Source organism: Balearica regulorum, chromosome 1, assembly GCF_011004875.1.
Source record: "Balearica regulorum gibbericeps isolate bBalReg1 chromosome 1, bBalReg1.pri, whole genome shotgun sequence".
Lineage (NCBI taxonomy): Eukaryota > Metazoa > Chordata > Aves > Gruiformes > Gruidae > Balearica > Balearica regulorum.
This window is the reverse complement of record NC_046184.1, coordinates 117,097,867-117,121,555: the sequence shown is the minus strand read 5'-3', so window position 1 is coordinate 117,121,555 and position 23,689 is coordinate 117,097,867. Positions and strand designations below refer to the sequence as shown.

Below are 23,689 nucleotides of genomic sequence, written 5' to 3'. Positions count from 1 at the left end.
AGATATTAGAAAAGCACCCAGGCCTTTGCTACCTACGCTGATCTGGAGTAATAGCATTTCTGCATGTCCTTCTGTCACTCTGGGAGTTGAAATAATACCCTGAGGTGAAGGCTTGAAGGATGCTCGGTTTTCATTCTGACTTTTGGTTAGGCTGGTGAGGAAGCCCTTCAGTTCTTTCACATATACATTTATAATTTAAGAGGAGAGGAGAAAGTGACACTTGGAAAGGGTGAGACCAGCGGTGTCCAACATCCCTGTTCTGGCTGGCAGGAATGGTGAGAGAGACATACAAAAGCAGGTATTTCAGAAAGGTGAATCATTTCTAGATACAATGACTGTAGCTGTTCTGTCAGTGCTAGCTGTGTAAAAATACATAAATAAATAAATTGTAGAAATCCTCAGTAAATACTCTCTTTTGAGTTGACTCAAAGCAAATCATTGAGAATTTTGGCAAGGTACTTGAAAAGTTAATCTAGAACCAAGAAAACCCCCTAAGAGTAATGGTTTCAGCTGCCAAGGCTTTTAGAACAATTTCAAAGTAAAATTAAATGCAAAGTATTATTTCTAGTAAATATATTTGATTAAAAATTTAATTCTGAAAACAGTTGGAAAGTGTTTCAATTTTGTATTTTACACTCCTCCTTGAGCAAAGTAAGTTAAAAAATAGGCATAAATTCATGAAATGTCATTTTAGCCTAAAACTGCATTACTTCAGTGGACAAAAAAAAATTTTGGCCATAACATTTTATCCAGCTCTAAAAAGCAGAATTTCTTTCATCACTTTTCTTTTACTCATCCATCCACCCTACAATTTGTTGCCTACTTTTCCCACTCTTTCTTCTCCATACGTACTGCTGTGAGCTATATAGTACGGCGTAATCAGTGGCACATGAGCAGCGCTGGCAAGTGAGAGGAGGAATCCCATTTACCGATGGATCTTACATCTGACACCACCATCCAAGTGGCTGCTTTCACGTCTTTTCAATTGTTGTGTCAGAAAATCAATCCATGACTTCAGCAAAATCTTGACACTTTCTCCCATCTACAGGGAGGGCTGTTAATAATTCATGACCTCTCTTCTTTTTCAAAAGTCATTTATTCTGAAGCTAAACACCCCACAAAATGCTCATTGCAGAATCTGCCGCCGTTCTTCTATGGCTCTTCTTCAGAAGTTAAAATAACTCATAACAGGGTTGGAGGTATTTTTAAGGGCCACATCTCAGGAGAGGATTGGTGATAAATAATTCTGAGGGTGGAGATTGTTTCGTGGTGTGGGACTCTGTTCCGTGCTGTGTACGCAGAGTGAAGTCAGCTAATACTGTAATTGCATAAACAGGATGGTCTCGGTGAAGTTAATTTCCTGCAGTGACTTCTAGATTTTGTGACAAGGCTGAGCATGTGTAAGAAATGTTCTCATATTCTTGACACATGAAAGATAAAAATGGCAGGCTTTCTTGATGTAAATATGGATATAAACAGCTGATGGGGGATTTGCTCACCAGAAAGCTTCTTGGTTTTTTTCCCCCATTTTTACAGCTGATTGATAGGACAAAAGTACTTACTTCTTGCCACAAACACTTTAACATAAAATATCCGTAAAATATCTATTAAAGGAACACTTTTAGAGGAGAATTGGTCCATTCCTCAACTTATGTTTCTGTGGTGTTTCATAGCAAGGGAAGGAAGGAGAAAAAAGACTCTTTGAGAACAGAAGCAAAACAGTGTTCAACATGTGAAGTATTCTGGAACACATAAAAGTTAGGGATTTGACCTTCTAAGTTATCCATGATGGGATTACCTATATCAAAGCAGAGATCACAAGCAAGTAAGCTCATATCCTCTATAAGGAATGAAAATATTTCCAGTAGTGTCCCCTATGCACTATTTATCTAGGCCAGAGTTTTCAAGCCTAAGTAATTAAACAGTAGATTTCTGAATTTGTGATTGCAGAGCATAATAAATGCTCATAAGTTCCTCAGATAATTTCAATAAAGCCAGAAAAAAATGGTCTTCTTTTCTACAGTTATTTATTTGGCAGAATATGGTTGGTTTGAACATTTTGACCACAGTAATTTATTTAACCTGCTGTTGCCACCCCACCCTGGAGTTTATTAGAACTGGTGACTTACTGTAAAGATAAAAAGCTGCATAAACTACCGTTAATCTCCAGAAACAAGTTCTGTGTTTTTGTCTTCCTGCTTCAGACTCATCCATATATACGTCTGTAGTGCTCCTGGGTTTCAAACGGGGTAGGCAACTTAGTATGGAGAAAGGAGATGCTCCAGCAACCTCTCCCAGTTCAGCTGTATATACATGCAGATAAAGCCCTTCTGCAGACTCCCTTCCTTCTGCAGTTCAACATGTGCTATTGTCTCCAGCTGACAGAAGTTGTGTTTTCATACCTACCGGATGTTCTAAATTTAAAAACTATCGGTCTACTGTACATAACAATGAAATACTTTACTCTGACAGCATTGGAGGCAGCATATGGATTCAAGTTTTAGACAACACTACATGTAAAATGCCTTTCCTTTTATAGCAGAATATATTTAGAGTCTTTTAAGCTCAGCTCCTGAACTGAGTATGATGCATCTAGTCATCCAGCCCAATCAACAGCAGAATCACAACTTCATGTCAGTGCAATACGTTGTTAACTGATATGTCAGAAAATCAATTAATTACTTTTTAGTAGCAGTTAAGAGTATCCACACAATACTGCCATGTGAATTATTAAAGAAAGCAAGGTTGAGTTTTCTCCGCAATTGAAACTCTGTCTTAGAAGAAAGTGCAAAATGCTGCTTCTGCCCTGAAGCCTAATCAACATTATCGGGCAGGCAACAGGAACCAAAAGAGTGGTGGAGGGTGCAAAATGGGAAGGATGCTGCCTCCCAAAGCAAAGGCATCAGAAATTTGTAATGGCTGCAGCTGTTAAGAAGCCTGAATGATAAACCTTCCCTTCTTTGGAGGTACAACAACCTCCAAATGGAATAATGGCAGACATGGCTCTGAGAGACTAGAGTGGTGTGAGAAGGGCAGAAAGGATCTTCTGTATCCTTCCATAGCATCACCAGGGGACCTGCTCAGACTTTTTGCAACCCCCATCATTGTCTGTTATAGATTTTTGCCTGGGACTCTCCCCTGGCATGCTGAAGGGAAGCATAGCCTTGGTGGGACCTGATCATCATGAAGCTTTCTGCAGGGCTACAAGGATGATGAGGGGACTGGAGCATCTCTCTTGTGAGGAAAGGTTGAGAGAGCTGGGTGTGTTTAGCCTGGAGAAGACTGAGAGGGGATTTCATCAACACTTATCTAGAGGGTGGATGTCAAGAGGATGGGGGCAGACTCCTTTCAGTGATGCCCAGTGACAGGACAAGGGGCAATGGACACAAACTGGAACACAGGAAGTTCCATCTCAATATGAGGAAAACCTTCTTTACTCTGAGGGTGACCGAGCACTGGGACAGGCTGCCCAGAGAGGTTGTGGAGTCTCCTTCTCTGGAGACATTCAAAACCCGTCTGGATGCGATCCTGTGCAACTTGCTCTAGGTGATCCTGCTCTAGCAGGGGGGTTGGACTAGATGATCTCCAGAGGTCCCTTCCACCCCCTATCATTCTGTGATTCTGTGATTCTTCATGTCTTGATCTATTGGAGATGCTACATGGCTGAATAAATCAGTGAAGGTGGAGAGGTGACTGTGAGATGGGATTTGGCTTGGGCTTCTGATTTTCTCTCTTCTTGTGGTGGGAAAGCTTCACGGAGCAGGGTCTGGAGGGCTCAAGTAGGTCTTGTGAGAATGAGCGTCTGGAAGGTTATCCCATCCGCACCACCACCAGTGAGGCTGGGCAGGCTGTGTCATGGTCCCTTGCTCTGCAGGGTGGGAGCATGGCCTGGGGTAACAGAAAGCTGACAGTATTTGTTGTGGCATTCCTTTCACATCTTGAAAAAGTATGATGTTCTTTGTTCAGCTTGGCCACAAGCAAAAAGCGTCTCATCTGAGTCTGTGAAAGATGGACCTCGCTCTTCTCCCTCCCATCCTTCTCTCTCTTCCTTCTGCCAGGAGCTGTGGGAAGAATTGGAGTGGGGGCAATCAGCAACCCTACACTTAGCCCAGGTTTTCTGGTGTTTGTCCTCGCCATCACCATTGCCAGGGAGCTCCCGTTGCGTGGCATGGTGGAGAGGAAGATACAGCAATGTGTCTGAAGCGCTGGGGTGCTACCACTGCCGAATTACCTCAGCACACGGTGGGTTCAGGCTACACGTCATTGCGGCAGCAGCTACAGCGCAGACACTGTGGTTTGCTTCCTGGGGGTTTCAGTCCTGCCTTTAAACTATTCACCAAATCTGCAACAGCGCTTGAGGCCTGGCAGATTGCTCAATGGAGATCTGGGAAAGATTTTGCTCCAAAAGCTAATGAGTCATGGTGTATCTGTGGTGCCTGTTTTCCCTTGTCTGCATGGCCTGTAGGAATTCTGGCTTTGCAGGGTTCAGATACAGAGGTCCTGAGTTTGGTGCTTTCCAGGCAGCTGCCTGGCACTGAAGAAGTCTAATCAGTGACTCCAATTCATGACCCAAACTTGTCAGGGCCCTCTTTGACGGTGCTTCTTTGGCTCCCCAGATCACGTCTGTTTTTGTCAGAAAATGTTAGTTCATCAAAACTGAAACTTTTCACAATAACATATGTACTGGTTTTGACCAGAAAACATCCATCAGCTTCTGGGGTGGGATATCGGGTCAAGCTAGAGACTGCCTCTGCAGCCCTGGCTGGATGTGGGATGTCCCAGTCCTGTCCCTGCTTCAGCTGTACTCAGTTACTCCTGCACGTGGGTCCCCTCTGCAACAGGAGAAGCTGGGAGAGCCAACTGCTTGAGGGCCAGCGCTGTGCAACCTTCACCTCCTGGGTAAGGCTCATCCTGGCCACCCGGGCAAGACCCCTACTCGCTGGGAAGATTTGAAGGTTTGAAGCCCCACACAGGGGGAAAGATTTCTGAAGTGTCACACTCAGACAGGACATGAGGTCCCAGCAAGACCTGCATAAGGTCTTTTGGCAAACCTCAAGCAACCAAGAGGTGCAAGGTCTTCGAGATGGTGATAGAGATGTTGGATGCTTGTTAAAATCTGCATGGGAACAGTGCTGCCAGGCTTCTAGATATGGTTTCATTTGCCATTTTAGCATTTTAGTTGTACTGTGGCACATGTGCCCGATATTGTTTCCAGTCCTGTAACTGACCAGGTTAGCCTACACCAGTCTCAGTCCATTGGCTAGCTTCTGTGCTGGTACAAGGCCAGGGAGAGGAGGGAAGCTCACAGAAAACGTGTTGGTTCTGCAGCGCTACTGGCTGCGTTTGGCTGAGAAAGTCTCACATAACAAACTTCAGTCTTCTCTGAAGTGCGTGGGTGGGTGGCTTGGGGTGAGGGAGGTAATGGGCCCTCTCACCTCTTCCCTGTGGCCGTGTAATTACAGTCTGGGGTAGCGCTCAGCAAGGGAGGGAGGTGAAAACTGCTCATCAGTGCAGATACAGCTGCTGCAAACGTAGCAGGGCAGAGACCCCGGCACTCGGGGTGGACGGAGAGTTGGCATTTGGCTGTGGCACGGGCAAGCCGGGTTGGCATCATTGCTCGGCCGGGTCATTGTGAAGCTCCCTCTCCTGGCCAGCGCTGACCTCAGACCTGGTGCTTCCCTGACCCTGCAAACCTACAGCAGAGCTCAGCGCGGGCATGGCCACGCCACGCAGCAAAACCCTGGGTGATGCGTAGAGCACGAGCTGGTGCCGCCTCCGAGACTGCTGCCGCCGGGCGATGCAGCGGTCGATGCCGGCAAAGAGGCAGCTGCCCGATGGCTGTGCCCCCACAGCAGCAAGACAGCAAATGTATTCCCAGGTCACAAGGCTCCGGCTTTTGTTAAAAGTAACCATTTCACGAGTCTTTGACTTTATTTAAAAAGGAGACAGTGATGGAAGGGCAGGTCATGTAAAAAAATAAAAATAAAAAATGGATAAACATGTTTTTGATCACTTTCAAATGTCTAGTAGGCAGCTCCAAAACAAATGAAATTTTAGCTGGTGTTCCAAATGTCTCACAGAGTTCAGTTTCACTGGAGAACACAACCAGCTTCATCATGATGAAAGTGCACATAAATATTATCCCTATCCAAAAAAGCCCTGGCATTTGTTTTTTCCCAGTAGCCATGTGTACCTTTCAGTGAATTCCACCCTCATCCACAAGTTTGGCAATCCCCTCAGAGATGCAGGCAAACGCCCGTGACATCCCGCTTCCAGAAAAACAACCTGCTTCAGAAGGGGGTTGCTAAATGCTCTGCAAAGAGGATGTAGTGCTTCAAAGCTAGTTAAAGATGGTGTTGCATGTCGAAAACAGGACGTGTGCTCCATCCTGTTTCATTCTTACTTGCCTCTTTGGGTTGGTTGGTTGTTTTTTTTTTTGGTCTGCGTTATGCTTTTTTAAAATATGTCAGTCATTTAGCTCAGTTCAGAGAACCCTAAAAATACTCCTGTTCCTTAAGTGAAACTCTCTGTGCTTTATTGGGTAATTTCTCTTCACAGTCTTCAAAAAGAGATTGAGAGAGGCTGGATGTTAAAACGGGAAAGGAACATCAAATTATGTTATGTTATTTTTTTTTGTGTAGCACAGGCCAGAGAAGCCCATCGTTTCTATAAGGAGCCCAGACCCTTGTGTTTGAGAAATATAAGTTTATCAAAGCATTGCAAGGTACATAAAGGGATGCGTGTGGGAACCCAGTCATTTCACGGTGTTCCTGTCTTGCATATTCGGTGAAGTAAAGGTTTTATTGTTAACATGAAGCTGGTTTTGACAGGTGTCCTGCAGTTTGTGGGGGGGATGTTAAGAGCAATATATAAGAAGACGAAACGCGACACAACTTCGGGAAACCTACTTTTCTTAACAGGATTATTTTTACAGTTGTAGTAAGCTGTATGGCTAACACCCCTTCAGTCTGAAAACAGAAGCCACTGATCCGCTTTCACTTTTCATATTACCTGCTAATGGGATGCCATCAAATGGCACAGCGTTCCCAGCTACTTCCATTTTATTTCAGATTGGTGTTTATTTTTGCTTTACAAAACAGATTATAAAGCTCGCCAAGGACTAATCTTAAAATTTGTGCAATGCCCTAGATTACTGAGATCAAAAAGTTATCACGGTCCTGACTTCCAGATGATCTGAACACCAATAGCTTCACTGAAAGCCCACGAGAGTTGCAGGTCTTTAGCACCTCCAGAAAAACAGATTTCCGTTTTTTAAGCTAATGCCTTGCCAAAATGTATTTCTACCTTAAATAAGTATTGGGTTACAGCTGGAGCAACACTTGCAGTATATATGTACTAATTAAGAATGCCTCTTTTCTTGGGTCTCATAACCTCCTCTCTGCCACCTACCACCTCCAGGCTTACACAGTAGCATACAGCTGAAAAGCGGCCAGTGGGTCAGTGAGTGCGGTTGATGCAATAAAAATTTAGCTGGGGTTTCACTTGCATGTTCATTTGACTGTCTTTGCAGTCTTGAACACACACTACGAGTAAAAAGCATTTGTCTGAAAGGACTGATAGCTTTTTCTTAGAATCCCAAAATAACCAAAGTAAGTGGTAAAGAAAGTCTTTTACAATCTCTTTCATTCTCTGTCAACCAAGGTATTACATTAGGGAAGAAAAGTATGAAACTTAAATCCATCCCAGGTCTGTAGTTCAGTTTTCCCTGGAGATCCATCCTCTCTGATGTCAACATACATGTATCTTGCATAGCCCTGTGATTCCTTATCTTTATGTAAGTGTCCACAAGGTGCTCACACTCTGATAGATGGGCAACAAGCAATAGGAAAAACAAGGTGAAAACTGATAATAAAAAAAAACAGGAGAGAGCCGAGGACTAAAGGTCTGTACATTTCAAAAGCTCAAACCCAACGCTTTATGGAGGGATGGAAAGAAGGAATCTTTTCTGTAGTGTTAGCAGCTGAAGATAGCAGCTAGCAGGGGGTGCTTTATCTGCCCTGTAACAGAGGGGCTATTGCATCTCCGCCGAACCACTGTCGGCAAAGCCCAGGAAACATCTTGCTGTGCAGTTGATGAAACATTTGCCTGAGGTCTCTCGCAGTCCTCCTGTGGCAGTTGAATAATGTCATAACCCAGGATTGTGTAAGAGTTGCTAGAGTGGTAGAGATTGTGCTGTTTCATTTCATGTCACTGGGCTTTCTATGGGGGTTTTTTTTGTTTTTTTTTTTCTTCCCCCCCCCCCTCTTTCCATTATTTTCTTTGGGAAAAGGAGTATGTTTCTTGTTCGGGTCTCTCCTTTATCAGGCAGTTTTAAGGCAAAGTTCAAAAGAAAAAACAACATACCACTTCTTGTTTTTATGTTAAGTACAACGGCCAGACAGCCCCAAACAGTCTCTGGATTAGCCTTTCCCAGAAGTACATCTTTTTTCATTGTCCCTTTTGTACCAGTTGTGGTGCAAGAGTTCCTGTGATTCCACGGGAACTGGAACCTGCTCTCACGGACCGACGGCCTTGGCCGTTCCTGGAACAGCTTAAGCACACGCACGATTTTCCCCATAGGCAATGTTGAATGTGCTGAAGTGTTTGCAGGGCCATATGCTGACAAGTGAGGTTTTAACATTTTTATAGAATAGAATATAATATTTAAAACACTGACAGTGGTCTCTACTTGAAATGTGACGTTTGCCCAGCAGCAAATACCTAGTAAATCTCACAGCCTTTTGTTTTCACATGCCTTCCCTGATTTCATTAGAAATTCCATCCTGGAATCTGGAAAACACAAACAACAACACAACAAACAAACAAACAAACAAACCATAAGCAGCTATACATTTGGCACCATGTATTTCTGTCTGTGCAGGTACCACTGCTACTACTTCATTTTATTTCTACTTATCACTGTCTATGACCATCTCTCCATTTTCTAGGAGAAGAAATACATAACAAAAGGTGAAGTGAAAAAGTACCAGGAATACATTTGGTATCCTAGCCAACACTTCCCTCTTTAAATTAAAAAAAAAAAAAAAAGAGAGAGAGGGAGGGGATTACCACGTGGGCCACTAAGCACGCAGGGCTTTTACAGCGCTGTGGCAGAAGAGGTGCTCTGCAAATCTCCATTGCAAGCCAGGTTCTGGTTTCCTCCAACTGCCTCTTGCGCTCTTTCAGTGACTGCAGCACTTTGGTGTGCTTTACAAAACAGCTGGACTATGCTTTGGAGTCTTGTTTAACATTTTTAAAAATCTCTCTACCTCTCTATCCGTCCATTCCTCCATTCATCCATATATCTATTAATTTTCTCATGAGCACCCTATCAAAATGCTGAATTTCACACTTGGTGACAAATGTGACAGGCTCTTACAGTGTATATAGCATTTGTACACTTTTACACTTCTAGGAAGGATTATTTCTTCTTAAATGCTAGAGAACTGAGATGTGTATCACTTCAGCTACAGAAGAAATGTCAAGCTTTGCAGATACCATCTCATATTTACTGATTTATCAGAACACAGTAGCTGATTTCTGTTACCATTTCTCACACAAATTCCCATCCCAGGGATGTCAGTGAAATTATTCCCATGTACAGGAGGGAAGAGGTTGGTTTTAAACCGTCCTGTGTACCTACTGGAAAAAAGAAAAATCTCCTCTTCATAGTCAGGGGCATTCTCATGATACCACTGTCTGGTGGCAGTGACTATAAAATACTCCGAGCAGGGGAAGTCTGCAGAAACAATCAGTATCATTACAATCAGTATCAATACTTTATTTACTGGTAGTAGACCCTTGCGCCTTTGAAACAGTGCATCAGCTGAAACAACAGGAACAATCCCAACCTGGTTTCTAACAGCAAAACCCTGAACTTAAATCTTCATCCACTTCCACTCTAATTGGGCAGAAAAAAAATCATCTGAGAAGCTAAATGAAAATTACTAGCCTATAAATGCCTGAGGGGAAAAAAAAAAAAAAAAAAAAAAAGGGGGGGAGGGAGAGGAGAGAGGGAAAGATGGGAAGTCTCATGTGAGTTTGGTTAGTGGAAGAAAAAAAACACACGTACTAAGTATGGCTGCATGTCATTTTTCAATTTGCTCATGTTAAATAATGTTCTCTAGGGCAGAGAAAAAGTGGAGTGAAAAGGAAGAGCTCTCCCCTCATCTTGTTTAGTTTCTGCTGGTCTTTTGCAGTGTCTGGTCACTGCCTGGCTATCACGTAAACTTAAACATGAACCACGGGCACTTTGGTATGTCTTCTCCTCTATCCTGGACCATGTACCTGATGAGGAAAAACAGAGCAGCCACTGGCTTTTTTGGTAAAGACTTCTTTATCTTCCTTTTAAAAACTTTTTCTTTGCATTGTAATGAAATAAGAACCTTGACTGTAAAGTAATAGAAAGTATTTGATGAAAAAAACTCTCTAAAGTAATATAATTTCTGTTGGAGCAAAATAAGGAAATCCCCCACTGTGTGCATGTGTGTGCATTAACTTCCACGAGACAGTTAAATATGTACGGGGGCTTTCACTAGTCTGTTAAGCATGTTGCAAGCCATTTTAACTGAATCGGTTTCTTCAGAGGAAACACTTCAAAATAGTTTTTCATTTCAAATGCTTGGGCTGGGGGTGCCACCGAAGCCGGAAGGAATTGTGCTGCTGAACGTGGCGGTGGAAGGTGATGTCTGTCCGATGGCACTTAATGCTCGATTTGCAACTGTGTCGGAGCAAAGCGATCGCAGAGGGCCAGGTGGTGCAGATGGATGTTGTCAATTGATTGGAGTCCCAGGGTTACGATCGCGAGTGATGCTCTTTTATACAAACTAAAGGCTCAGTCTATATGCTTGATGAGGTTTTAATCGCTCAAAAATGACAATGGAGTAAAAATTTTCCCATCGGAGCATCAGAGATAACTTCTTATCGCAAGGATATTTTAGATAAAATAATAGGAACTTTAACAAAACATTGACAAATTGTATAGAACCTGCCATGGTCCGTTTTGCCATGTATCTGTAGAGAACAAGACTGCCTTTTCCAGCATCACTGGTACCTCTTGCACAAACAGTGTGCCAGACAGAAAGGCATCATACATCTTTTTTAATATTTGGCATACTGCAAAATTTGTTTCTTTTCTATGATCCTGGGGCTAGCTTTGATCTTAGTGACTCTTTTTCTGCTAAATGTTTACTGAACTAAACAAATTGATATCTGCCTGCAAAAGGGTTTTATAGCAAGATTTTAATTTTTTTTTATGGCTTTGATTTTAAAAGAACCAATGAAGACGAAAGAATGAAAGTTGGGAATGAAGAAAGGAAGATCTGTTATTTGTCATTCCCGCCCAAAGATTCCTTCACTTTTCCTCTCCCACCCCGTGTTTTAGCAAGTCTATATGTCACCTTCCTCAGGAGGTTGTTGTTAACATTAACTGCAGCAAAGTTTCCATTTGCAGTTAGATGAGGGGACAAATTTTCTTCTGATTTATAGTCCGTGAACCCCTTGAACTCTGAATTCCACTCATCCTAAATCAGCGCCGAATTGAGAGGATCACCATTTGTTTGTGTTGCAGAGCACTTGGGAAGACGGCATTGAATCATTTTGCAATAGACCTCAGTGCTAGATAAAGCCTGACGCTGAGGACTCGCCATCCCAGCGCCAAGAGGTGATGTGCAGGCTGTGACTGCCAGAGGAGCAGCCGTGTCCCTGGGACAAGACTGGCCTTTCCCTGGCTTGCTTCCACAGAGCTTCACACACAGTACAAGCGCGGAAAAAGCCTGCCACATGGCTGGGTGATTTATCAGGCTTTCCAAAAGCAGGCCAAACGTTAGTGAGACATTATTTTTCTGACCTGTCTGGGGTATTGTGACCCGTGCCTAGAATAAATCTTGGTGTTTGTGGGGTGCTTTGTGCTTTGTGAGGTACGGGGGGTTTTGTTGGTTATCTTTTTCATAGCATCTGAGCTTGCTTAGGAGTATGGAATAAGAAGCCATTTACAGAATGCTCACAGAATCCCAGAAGGGTTAAGGCTGGAAGGGACCTCTGGAGGGCATCTGGTCCAGCCCCTCTGCTCAAGAAGGGCCACCTAGAGCTGGTTGCTGAGGACAAATGTGGGTGTCAAGTTAGAAACATTTGTTCTATTGCAGATTCTGTTTTTAACAGATGCACGTAATTCTTGTTCTGCAAGACACCAAAGATACTGTAGGTAAAGAAAGTGTTAAGTGGATGTGACAAGAGATGAGCTGTATAGTGCATAAACCAAATGAGCAACTACCTTTGTTTAACATTGTCGTGTGTAGGCTCGATTTGGTGGTGATAATTCACACCTAAAAATCATGCAAGAATGCTTCGTGTTGGCTAAGAAAGGCTAAAACTTATTGCTACATATGTCTGTTGCCTAACAAAGCTAAACCTAAGGCATTTACAGTCCTTAATTTCATAATTGTGCAAATGAGCTAAAGGAAAAACAGATTAAAATATCCTGTAGTCTTTTAAAATGAACTTGCCAATTTATAGATGGCACATCGTGCCACTGGGTATCATGTGCAACATCTGCAACTGGAAAGCAGTAGACAAATATGATCTTAAGCTAATCTTGCTAAGCTTTGTTCACTCTATAGCAAATTTCCTTTTAAAAGAGTTGTGTATTGGTATTCAGGGAGCCATTTATTATGACTTGCTGCCAAGAGTATTTCATGCTTTTGAATATTCTATAAGGTTAGGGTGTATTTCAGGTCAGATTTGTAGCAGGACTGAAGTTAAAGGTCTGGAATCACAGCTTTTCTTCTCACCTATCCTGGCACAAATTAGGGCCTCGCAGCTAGAATTGAGCATGCAGAGAGCCAGGCTGACGGAGGACTTTTTGTAGCTCAGGAGAGATGGGAGGCATTGGGTTTTGTTAAGCCCTGCTAGATCGTCATCCTACTGCATGGCACTTCCAGGCCACGAGAGGACAGCCCTAAGGTGGTCCAAGCTCAGCATCACCGTCTGGGGACAAGCAGGCATCAGAGAGGAAGAGGCAAGGGACCGCAGGCTGCCTCAGCATCCCCGCTCGGGATGCGTGGGGGGACCTGACCCACCTCGGCTGCTCCCTCCCTCTCCCTGGACGAGACTGTTCCCTCGCTGGCACACAGGTCTCGTCTTGGACAAATGAGAGCAGAGGCTTGATATGAAATTGCACCTCATTATGACCTGGGGGAGATCTGTGGTTGAGATCAAAGGTAGTAGATGACATATCCGGTAAATTAAAAACGCTTAAGAAAAAAACACCCAAGAGCAGTAGCGATGATTTCCATTAAAACAAAGTAACACTTTTGTAGCAATTATTTAGACGTGTTTTAAGCCCAATTACTGCCAGACTGACAACGCTGGAAATGCTCCCTTCCGCCTCCGCGGGAGCAGCAGCCTGCTCCAGGACCGCCTGCGGCAGAGCAGCCCCAGGGGGTCGGGCTTTGCCCAACCCAATGCTCGTGGCAGACCTGCTGGGGCTGTCGAAGCACCCCGCACTCCTCCCACCGTGCACTCGCTCGCCGGTTTTCTTCCAAGGGAAGGCGAAGCACAGGGAGGGAGGTAGTTCGTGCCCTGTCGCACCCCTGTCACGCCTGCAGGGCTTGCAGGTCACCCCGTTCAGGGGTGGCCCCTGACGTCCCCTCTGACGTCCCCACTAAAAAGTGGCTGCCCGAGGGAAGCTCTCTACGATTGATGAACAGAGGCTGTTCCTCCATGCGCAGCGGAGCCCAGGTGCCCTACGCCAGCCACGCAAGAGATCGGTCCAGCCACGTCCCAGGACTTGCAGGGAGGGAGCCCCATGAATTCTCCAGGAAGCCTCTCCCCACCTCCCCTGCCCTTACCAGTGGGGAGGTGATCTTTTTTTCCCCGCTCCACGTTAAATAGTCATTTTGCCCTGTCCACCAGACACCGTGAACCTCCTGTGTCCCACAAAAGGTGCCCACGCAGAGCGAAGTGCTGGCACAGTACTGATCGACACGGGACGTGGGCTGGGGTTAGCCCAGTGTGAACTGGTGCGGACCCACCCGTCTGAGCAGAGGCGCAGTGTCATACCTTGCCTGAAGGCTATTTTTTAAAGTAGAAATTTGCACTGGAGTTAAATAAGGATTTAGACTATGGAGAGCTGAAGGAACTGCCGCAGCTTAAACAGAGAGAGACAGCTGTTTAATTCTTCAGTCTCAGTGAGAGTGACACTGAGACCGAGAGTGACACCGAGAGTGACGCTGAAACTAAAGAACTCGCTATCTTTCCTAAAAATTAAAAATCAACCCGTCTCTAGTACTGCTGTGCTAGGGTATCCAGACCTGTTTTGAGCTGTCCTTGCGGCTTTGAGGGTAGGTCTGGTCTCACCAGAAGATTCTCCAATTGGCCTGTAAAAGGGCAAAACTTAAGGGCTCGGCATAGCCAGTCATGGACATGAATGTCTTGGAAAGTCCTTGTTTCACCGACCGATACAGACGGTTCCTGCAAACATTTGCATCAGCCTAGGAGTCTCCTAAAATAATCACATTGCGAAAGTCCCCTAAAATAATAAAATTGCAAAACAGTTTTATGGGTTAAACTGTAAATGTAGTACCAAAAGAAAGTAATACTGAAAAAAAGGTATAAAAAGGAATGAAACAATTTGGAAAACATACTTCTCCTTAGACTAACAGAAATAAAACCCAGCGGAAAGTGACATGCCATGGAAAGTATCACAAAGAATAAATCTGCTGAGTAATTTTGGTACCTTTTGCCTCTGGGGAGGGCATGTTTTGAAAGGAGTGCAGAATGCCACCTGCGGACCTCCCGCTTCCCCTCCTTGTGCCACCGTGGGATTAGTCCTGTAAGATTTCAGCGAAGGGCAATATATCTAGCTGCACTTGTCATTTACAAATGCCAGGCCAACCCAGGGAAGACACACACAGCAAGATCCCAAGACAGAGTTTCATCTATTTTACACCCCCATCGCCGGCAGCTGGTCGGCACAGGCATTGCTTTGCCAATGAGACCAGCTGAGCATCCGATCCTTTTGCTGCAGGATTACTAAAAACAGGTAACATTCAGCATCCGCATACAGTCCCGAGCAGCTGATACTGAACCACCATTAACACAGAGAGATCTTACAACACTGGGTGTGTATATCCTACGTAAAGCATGTCACACGCACACACTTGTATGAGATTTTTCTAGTAAATTTTTATTATCAGATAGAAGATTTATAACCTTAAACACAGATAAAACTAATCCTAGTACATCCTGCTCTTTCCTAGGCCTTGTCCTGTTAGCACATGCTCAGTCTAAAATTGCAAATGGATCTTACTGGGTGAAGTGCAGCAGAAGCTTACATGTGTCTACGTGGCAAATGGTGCTGCCGCCTTAGGAGTACGTGGCTTTTTAGCTGGGGTTTTTATTGTTAATCACGTTCAAAATTATCCAGATATTTTCTCTTCTTATTACTGTCATTAAGGTCTATAACTAAAGAGTCTGACAATATGTATCCTTGAAACTTTTCTAATTGCTAGCCCACGCGTCCCGCAGCTGACAAGCTGGCCTGTACAGGGAGGATGCTCTGCTGGGCACAGGGCAGCCGGCACGGGGTGACACCAGGCTCAGACCTCAGCACAGGCAGAGTCAGGTGCAGGTGGGATGTTAAGTGGAGAAGAAACAATTTAGGAGATTAACTTGTGGCTTCATCTGTGGCTGTGAGAATGCATTAGTGGTGCTGAGCGTGGTTAATAGCACCTTCGCATCTCAGTCGGGCTTTTCTTCCCCCCATGCCCAGTTCGATCAAGCGATGTTGCGGTAATAGTCCCAAGTACGATCCCCCCCTAACAGCTCAGAAGTAAAACCCTTTTCTGCATGAAGTCGTCGCTGCATGCATGAAGTCACTGTTGTGCAGCGGAGGGTTAAATATAAAATGTGCTGGTCAGTGGAGAGCAGGCAGATGTGGACCAGGCTTAGCTGAAGGCACTCGCGGGGCCCCGTGCAGCTGAGACCAGCCCCACCGTCTGAGACAGATGCTGGGAGAAGCCTAGTTTAGTCCAAGGAACAACTTCTAGCCAAATTTCTCTCTGTGCCTCCTGCAGAAATGAGGTATCTGGGATTTACTGCTTCTAATCACACTGAGATTCATGCCGGGAGAAGTTTCACGTTAGCTGTGGGTGAGGGGCTCTCTGTGTCAGGACAGCAGTGTCCGTCCCGCAGACAATCCCTCTCCAACCACGGCAGCTCCTGCTGAGGCTCACACGGCAAGGCTACTGCCTGCCTTTCCTGGAGGGCTGCAAACGGGCTGAAGGAAACTGATTCTGTTTCACACCACGTGCTGTATTTAAAGTAGAAAACTCGATTCGAGACTGAAAACCAGTTTCTGTCTTGTCCAGGCAAATTAAACCTGAAGCTTGAGCTGCAATCGCCTCTTGCTGCATCCCCTCTGCAACTCCTGTGGGAAAGCATCCCCAGTCATTCCCTTGCTGCCAGTTTGTTGGGCAGCTACCAGAAATGCTCTGCAAACTCACTGCGTGAAGCCTTCCCACATGGACAATGAACGAGCTACCGGCGTTTACCCCATCGCCCTTGAATGGGTCATGGAACAAGGGGAAATGGAGAGAGAGAAATAAAACCTGTCCTGATCCTTTAAAACAGGAGATGAAGGGCAGGAAGGGACAGGAGGAATAGAGAAGCTTCACTCACTTTCACTGAGTGCCTTTAATATCACCTGCTGATACAAGCATCACAATGTCCTACTGGAAATAACATCATCATTTTCTTCTGACCACTTCCTGTTTCATCATTCTAGTCTGTCACAGTTTCTAAATGGTGAAAGTAATGTAGGAAGAAGGATGCAGTTAACATCCTTATTTCTCCTAGCTGTTAACTCCATTCCAAAGTGTTGCAAGACCACAACTTTCCTTCTGGCAAGCCTGGGAGGGAGGGAGCCTCCTCTGGAAACTGTATTTCTTCCTTTCTGTTATGCTCTCAGGAGCTCCTTTTCCTTAGGATCGAAGCATCTCTGCATCTTGTTGACCTGAACAAGGAATCCCTTAGTTAGAGGGATAATGGAAGGACATTTTGGATTTAAAATTCTTTCTGTCTTAATTCACTGTTTCAAATTTGGGCCAAAGTTAGTACTGATTTAGGCTTCTGTACAAAGTTTTGATATCGCTTGTTTATTTGCTGAAAAACAATGTTTATGTCATAAAACTCCTCTGTAGTTCACTTCTTTACTGGCAGAGTCTGAGTGTCCCAGTAAAGAGGCCGTGAATGATATCCCAGAACTTCCCAGGTCAGCAGTAAGATGCAGGGGGGATGCCTAGGGAAGGGGCTTTGTCCTAAGAATACACCGATGCTCTCAATCTCCTGCTTAGGACCTTATAGGAACTTCTGCAATAATTTATACTTCCTACTTAATTTTGACTGAAAACCAAGCAAACTGACCCTAAGAAAGGCAAACCCATATCAAATGATTTGGATCAGATGCAGCATGAACGCTACCATTACATTTTGCCTATTAGCACCATGGCTAGAGTGAGTTATTTTCCCTAGACTGAATACATTCAGTGGCCTGATTCTCTGTCTGGTCAGTCACCGCTAACTGCAGGAGCAAATCTGGGCCACAGGAGGGAAATCTACCTGCACAGCTCCTGGCATAAATCAAAATATCGACAGGGCTTCTGCAATACGGTTTGAGCTGCCCGGAGCACTGAGGGTCATCTGACAGCTGAGCTGCAGTTCCTGCTCCGCTGCCATGCCCTCGCCCTCAGAAGGGCTGGAGGGGGGGGGAAATAAAGTAGTTATACTAATTCTGTGCCATCTGCAGAATCCTCCTTATGCCAGAGTTTTTTCCTGCTGTCCAGGTGGGTCAGACTTACTGCTCCTTTTAAATGTCCTGGAACCAAAGGAGCCTGACTTTTTTTTTCCTTTTTTCTTTTTTTTTTTTTTAATTTTTTGTCCCCATTTGCTGGTACAAGGCATCTGTAGTATTCTTACCAGAGCAGGAGATCAAAAGCCCAAATGTTACAATTAACGCTGAAGGTTGTTATGATGTGAACCTGAGTACATAAAATGCCATAGAAAATACTAGGTGTGGGTGATGTTATCTGCATTAATCTAGGCATGTAACGAGCATAGTATAATGGCACACAATGCGTATTTTTTTAAGTCTCCAAACCAGCAAGTACTTATACCAGATGGCAGTTTTTCAACAATTTCCATTCCCTTCTCCACCCCATACTCCCAAGTATTTCAAGTAATTGGCTTCTCCTCTAGGGATTAGCCCCAGCAGAATCATATTAAATGACTAATTTTCCTCACTTAGCCTTTCCTCCTTCCCTCCTTTTAATTTTGAACTGTGCGGAGCAAGAAATCATTCAAAAGCTCTGAGTGTTTGTGTGTGTTTCTTTTCCGCAGCCCTCTCGAATGGCCTCAGAATTCTCTGGGCTTCTAGGTCATGCGGCATATCCCGGCGCCTTTTGGCTTTGCTTCTACTACTTCTTAAACTTTCCCCTCCAAGGTGCTTGTCAAGCTCCGACTTGAAAAGTTCAAGTGATGTTGAATCTGCAGCTTCCCTGGGAGCGTATTCTCCTGCCTATTTGATCTTAGGATCAACGTTGCCCCTGCTCTTAAAACCGAACTTGTTTTACTTCAGTTGGCATCTGTTATTTCTTGTCTTATCATTTTTCACTAATGAAAACAGTGCCTCCCCTTCCTCTTTATAGTTGTCTTTCATGTACTTGTAAACCACAGTCACGCTGTCCCCTTGGCTTCCCTTTTGCCCCAAATTATATGTATGTATTTAATTCCTTTAATCTTTCCTTATAGGCAGTTCCTTCCAGATCTTTAATCACTGTAGTTGCCCTTCTCTGTAATCTCTCTCATTCACTGATATACAGCCAGTAACACAGTGGCCAGGAATAAACCCGTTGCTCTCCCTGCGATTTGAGTGCTGGGAAAATAAGATTGGATGCTCCCTTGGCTCTAGATGTGACCCCTCTGCACCTCTGGATAGCCTGTCCCTGCTTATCATGCACCAAGTAACCAAATTTCGCTTTGAGGCAGGCAAAATGCATTGCATCCTAACTGCACAGTGATGCGTTTCATGTGGCTGGTCCACAGGTACGGGGAGCGTACACGAGGCAAAATGCCAAAAGGTATTTTTGCAGTGGAAACTTTAACCCAGTCTCCAATCCTACGCACATGTTTATCGATGGCCCTGTAAGACCAAGGACAAAACCATCTCATTGAAGATATTCTAGCTAGTATTTTTAAAGCCAGATTGGGATGCTTCTCATGAAGTAGAGAGGAAAGAGGCACCCCCCGGCCTCTGCCTGGCTCTGAGGTCCCTGGGTCTGGGCACTAGCAGCAAGTACACGCCACACACCCGCAGCAGGCGAGCAGAAGAATGAGCCCAGCCTTGGCTTTGGCCCTTAACAAACCTCCCAGCAAAACTAAGCCAGCCTGACTAAGCGGGATATAAGAGAGGGGGAATATCAACACAGGCTACTGCTGCACTAACTTCATGATTATTAAATCTCGCCCTTGAGGAAATGAGGAGGAAGGGTACTTGGAGAAACGTGCCCAGGGGTGGTGGCACTGGTAAGATACTGCATCATGCAGTTGGGCACACTGCGTTGCTGACCATTGAGACCGCATCCATGCCAGTAGGAAGAGTCAGCCAAATCATGTTTCACTACCCATCCTTTTGGGGCTCTGCCTGGTCTGAGGTCCCCTTTGGCTGTTGGTTTGACTCATTCCCTTACCCAGCAAAACCCTAAGTTGACCTGCAGCCACCCATAGGCCTGCAAAGCTGGGGCTAATCCTGGATACAAATACACAGTTTAGCCTCTCCTGAAAATTGTCCTTCCTCAGGTGTACCCCGCTCCCTGCCCATTGGTGCCACCAGTTGATAGTTTGAGTTAAGAGAGATGCAGCTCTTTAGGTTGCAGTTTCTGAACAATGAGGGAGGTGAAGTGGTAAAAGCTAGCTCCTTTCATATGTAGGTCTATGTCCTTGCCATCCATGTCTCTGATAACATGCCGACTATTCAGTCAAATCATTCCGCACACCCTCAAAACAGGAGTCATGTCTGTGTTCTAAAATATTTTGAGCGACAAAAGCATGGATAGGTCTGCTGTATTTGAAAAGGCGGCGGCTCACAGTTTCTGCCCAGGAAGGAGACAGGCTTTTGACCACCATCATCACCTGGAGGTCCTAAAGTGGATGGAGAGTCCTTGGGAACTTCTTCAGTAGTAAACTCGGGTCACAATAATTAGATGGCCAGGTTACAGGTATTGAATGAACATATGCTATTTCATCTTTCCTCACAACCCCTCCACTTTGCATAAACTGAGCTGCAGCCAGTTTCCCTGCTCCCAGAGTGAATAACCTTGTATCAGTTAACAGAGATCAAAGACGAGATCCCTGGAGGGATTTAGGCAGTTCCCCCTCCCTGAAACAGAAGGAAGTTAAGACACCATACACCTGTGTAGTCTTGGCCACATTTCCCCTGTATCATGCTGGCCACGTCACATCTCATTCTTGGTGGCGTCATATGTGCACTTCACACGCCGGGATGAAATATGCATATTTCATTGTGTGTGAGAGAGCGCTGCAGGAAATAAGGAGAATCTTGTAATTTTCTTTACTGGCTGCTGCTTTTCTCTGTGCAATGTTTCATCATTCCAGTAGCTCAAAAATAATTTAATATATTGCTATAGCAAATTTTTTTTCAGATCAGTCAGTGGAATCATCCATGATGGTAACTGCTATGCAATAAATATCTGCAGGGGCAATTCAGAAGCCTGATTATACAAATTTCATTCACAGGCATTAACCCGCTGATTCATCACTAGTAGAAGCAAGGCACACTTACACCACTATAAACATATTTAAGAGTGTCTTAATACATATTGAAGATGAATTCAGGTGCACGAGGTAGAAGCTGACCCACTGAATAATGCCACGTTAAGCCCAGATGCTCTAAACAATTAAGTGCATGTGTAATTGCATTCCCCAAAGAGATTTTTATTGCATTCAGCAGAAATGCCGCTAAGAATGAGGTTGGGCATGTTTCTAAGTGTTGGCAAGATCAAGGTCTGTAGCCAGTTCTCTCAGTTCGTGCTCATATGATACGTATGCCAGCTCTGTTAAGGTCTGCATTTTTTTTCTCCTTTAACAAAATGTTTTGTTGCCTGCCTTGTGCAAGTTTTCTCCTGTCCCGCACAAATCCAGACCCTTGCAAACAAGTGTCCATTGCTGCCTGCTTGGCCACTGGTGTGCAGTGGGAACTTGCATCGTGTTCAGGCTCTAATTCACCCTTTGCAATTTAGGCTGTTTAAAATTCATCCCTAAATGGTCGCTCCCTCTCTCTTATTTCCGAAGGTTTTGCTTAACTGTATTATGCAAAAAGCTTGGCGCTTTGTGGTCGAGTAATCCTGTACGACAGAGGCAAGGCATGGTAGATAGAGATTCACTTGTGGTTTGTTTACGGCTGTAATAAATTGATGTCACAACACAAGGTAAGCAGTGCTGAACGTGAATTGGTAAAGTTATAACACCAGTTGCGATTCCCGCTTCAGAAGGATTCCTGCACAAAAGACTGACTGCCCGAGCGCAAGTCTTAGCATTAGGGATGCTAAAAAGTCTTACCATGTGAGAAGGAACATCAGCTTTAAATACCTCGTTTCCTTACTTTAACTTATCACTGATAATCCCGCAAGGTGCTTAACTCATTAATTCCTACTCTTCCAGAGTACCTGCACAAGATATAGTAAGGGGACAGTAAATTCCTCTGAGAGTTCCTCTCTTTATCATGCAAAAATAAAATTAGAAGGAAGACGATAAATTGAATTAGCTAAACAAACTAAAAAAACAAACAAAAAAAATCCACGTGTAGTTAGTGTTAATGGGCATGTAAAATATATAGATCGATCTGCATTAAAATATCCTTACCACACTATTGTCCCTATATACTCTCTCTTACTTAACTCCTTAACTTACCTTGCAAAAGTTTGGCTTCTGTGCAGTTAAAAAAAGAATACTGTCACCTTTAGACTACATTGACATCCTTCATCTCAGCATTCATCATGCTGCTAAGTTATAGAAAACTGTAAGCACGTAGTATTGCCTGAGCCTTCCATTAAATCGTGGTATTTTGTATCTTTCTGACTAACCACGTGTGTAATAGATTTGGGTTATTTGTAACAGGGTTCAGATTAAGACGGGATGCAAAGCAACGAGTGAAATTCAGCTCAACTTATTAATTTAAATGTAAAATACTCCCTCACTCTTGGCTAAAAAAGGAAAAAAGAAAAAAAAAAGGAGAGAAAGAAAGAAAAAGAAAGAAAGAAAGAAAGAAAGAAAGAAAGAAAGAAAGAAAGAAAGAAAAATTTCCAAGCACGCGTATTTGCACATTTTAGGCGATGTATGTAGATGTATGTACATCAGTAAAATAACTTTTCTTATCTCTACAATGCCCGTAAAAAGTTATCAGCCACTAATATACCCCAGATGGCTTTTAACCTGTAGTTTATATCAGTCATTTGCCTGTATAATTTTTTTCCTTAGAACAGAAGGAAACCTCTCCCTAATAATTCAAATTCAGAATACTTTCATACAAGAAAGAAGTAACCGTGTAAGAGACGGAATATTAAAAAAAAAAAAAAAAGAAAAGAAAAGAAAAAGAAAAGAAAAGAAACCCACACACAAACCATAGAAACTTGGTGTGAAATAGCGAGCTTTCTGCACCGAACTCGCCTCCTTAAAGCAGGGACCTGTGGCGGGAGGGGGGGCTGAGCCGCGCTCCGCCGCTGCAGCCCCCCCACACCCCGCGGAGCCCCCCTGCCCGGTCTGCGCTCCCACCGCAGCGCTTTTGGGGGTTAGGGGAGGGACACACACACACACACAGAGAAAACCGGCCCCGCGTCCTTTGGCAGAGGGGCAGGAGGGGAAGGATGCGATGGGGCAGGTCATAGGAAGATGAAGCTGTAACCCTCCGGCGCGGACGGGCAGCCCCGGGCCCGGCGCCGTCTCAGCGGTTTCCCCGCAGAGGGGGGCAGCCGGAGCCTTTGCAGTCCCTCGCAGAGGTGTAAAACGCTTCTTACCCTCACTGGAGGGGTGCGAGGAAACCTGCGCCGAGCGCTTGTACCACCAGGGAACGCGGTGTAAGTTCGGCTGCGCTGCTTCCTGCGCTCAGTTGCGCTGCGCGGGTCTCCGCGCAAGGAGCCCTGCCCCGCGGGGCACCCGGAGCACCCCTCTCCCCGGCAGCAGGCTCCGGGTAGGCAAAAGCCGAATCCTCTCACGCGGGGCGCCCGGCCTGCTTTCAGTCTAACTGCGCGTGAACCAGGTAGCGTAAATGGCGGGAGCTCGCTCTGCCCCGGTCCGCGCAGGTCGCGGGGTGCCAAAAACCCGCGTGCCGACCGTTGCCTTCCCAACTGCTGAGCGCGTGTCGGCAAGACCGAGCATCCCCCTCTGTCCCGTCTTCGCCCTCACCCTGCGCGCCCCGGGCTGGGGGGGAAGCCGCCGCCGGCGGGGGGTGGGTGCAGGGGCTCCCGGCCAGCCGCCGCGCAAGGCGGTTCTCCTCGCGGAGCCGCGTCCCAGGGGATGCGAGGAATCGCGGCCCCGCGGGACTGCGGTCCCCGCGGGCTCTGGCGGAGACGGGCCGTGCTGGCCGCAACGGGCCGAGCAGGCAGCGGCCGCCGTCCCCGGG

General features: G+C 45.2%; 1 protein-coding gene across 7 annotated transcripts in view; it reads left to right on the top strand.

Moving 5' to 3' along the window:
- Positions 1-23,689, top strand: part of RUNX1 (RUNX family transcription factor 1) — a 176,495-nt gene that overhangs the window by 71,567 nt on the left and 81,239 nt on the right. For 3 of the 7 annotated variants that reach the window (XM_075771534.1, XM_075771525.1, XM_075771493.1), the window contains exon 1: positions 10,267-10,324. The exons of 3 other annotated variants lie outside the window; for them this stretch is intronic. In XM_075771534.1, the coding sequence (XP_075627649.1) occupies positions 10,282-10,324 (43 nt within the window). In that variant the 5' untranslated portion in view covers positions 10,267-10,281. Of the gene's footprint in view, positions 1-10,221; positions 10,325-23,689 lie in introns of those variants that run through there. One more of the 7 variants, XM_075771487.1, reaches the window with a different exon arrangement.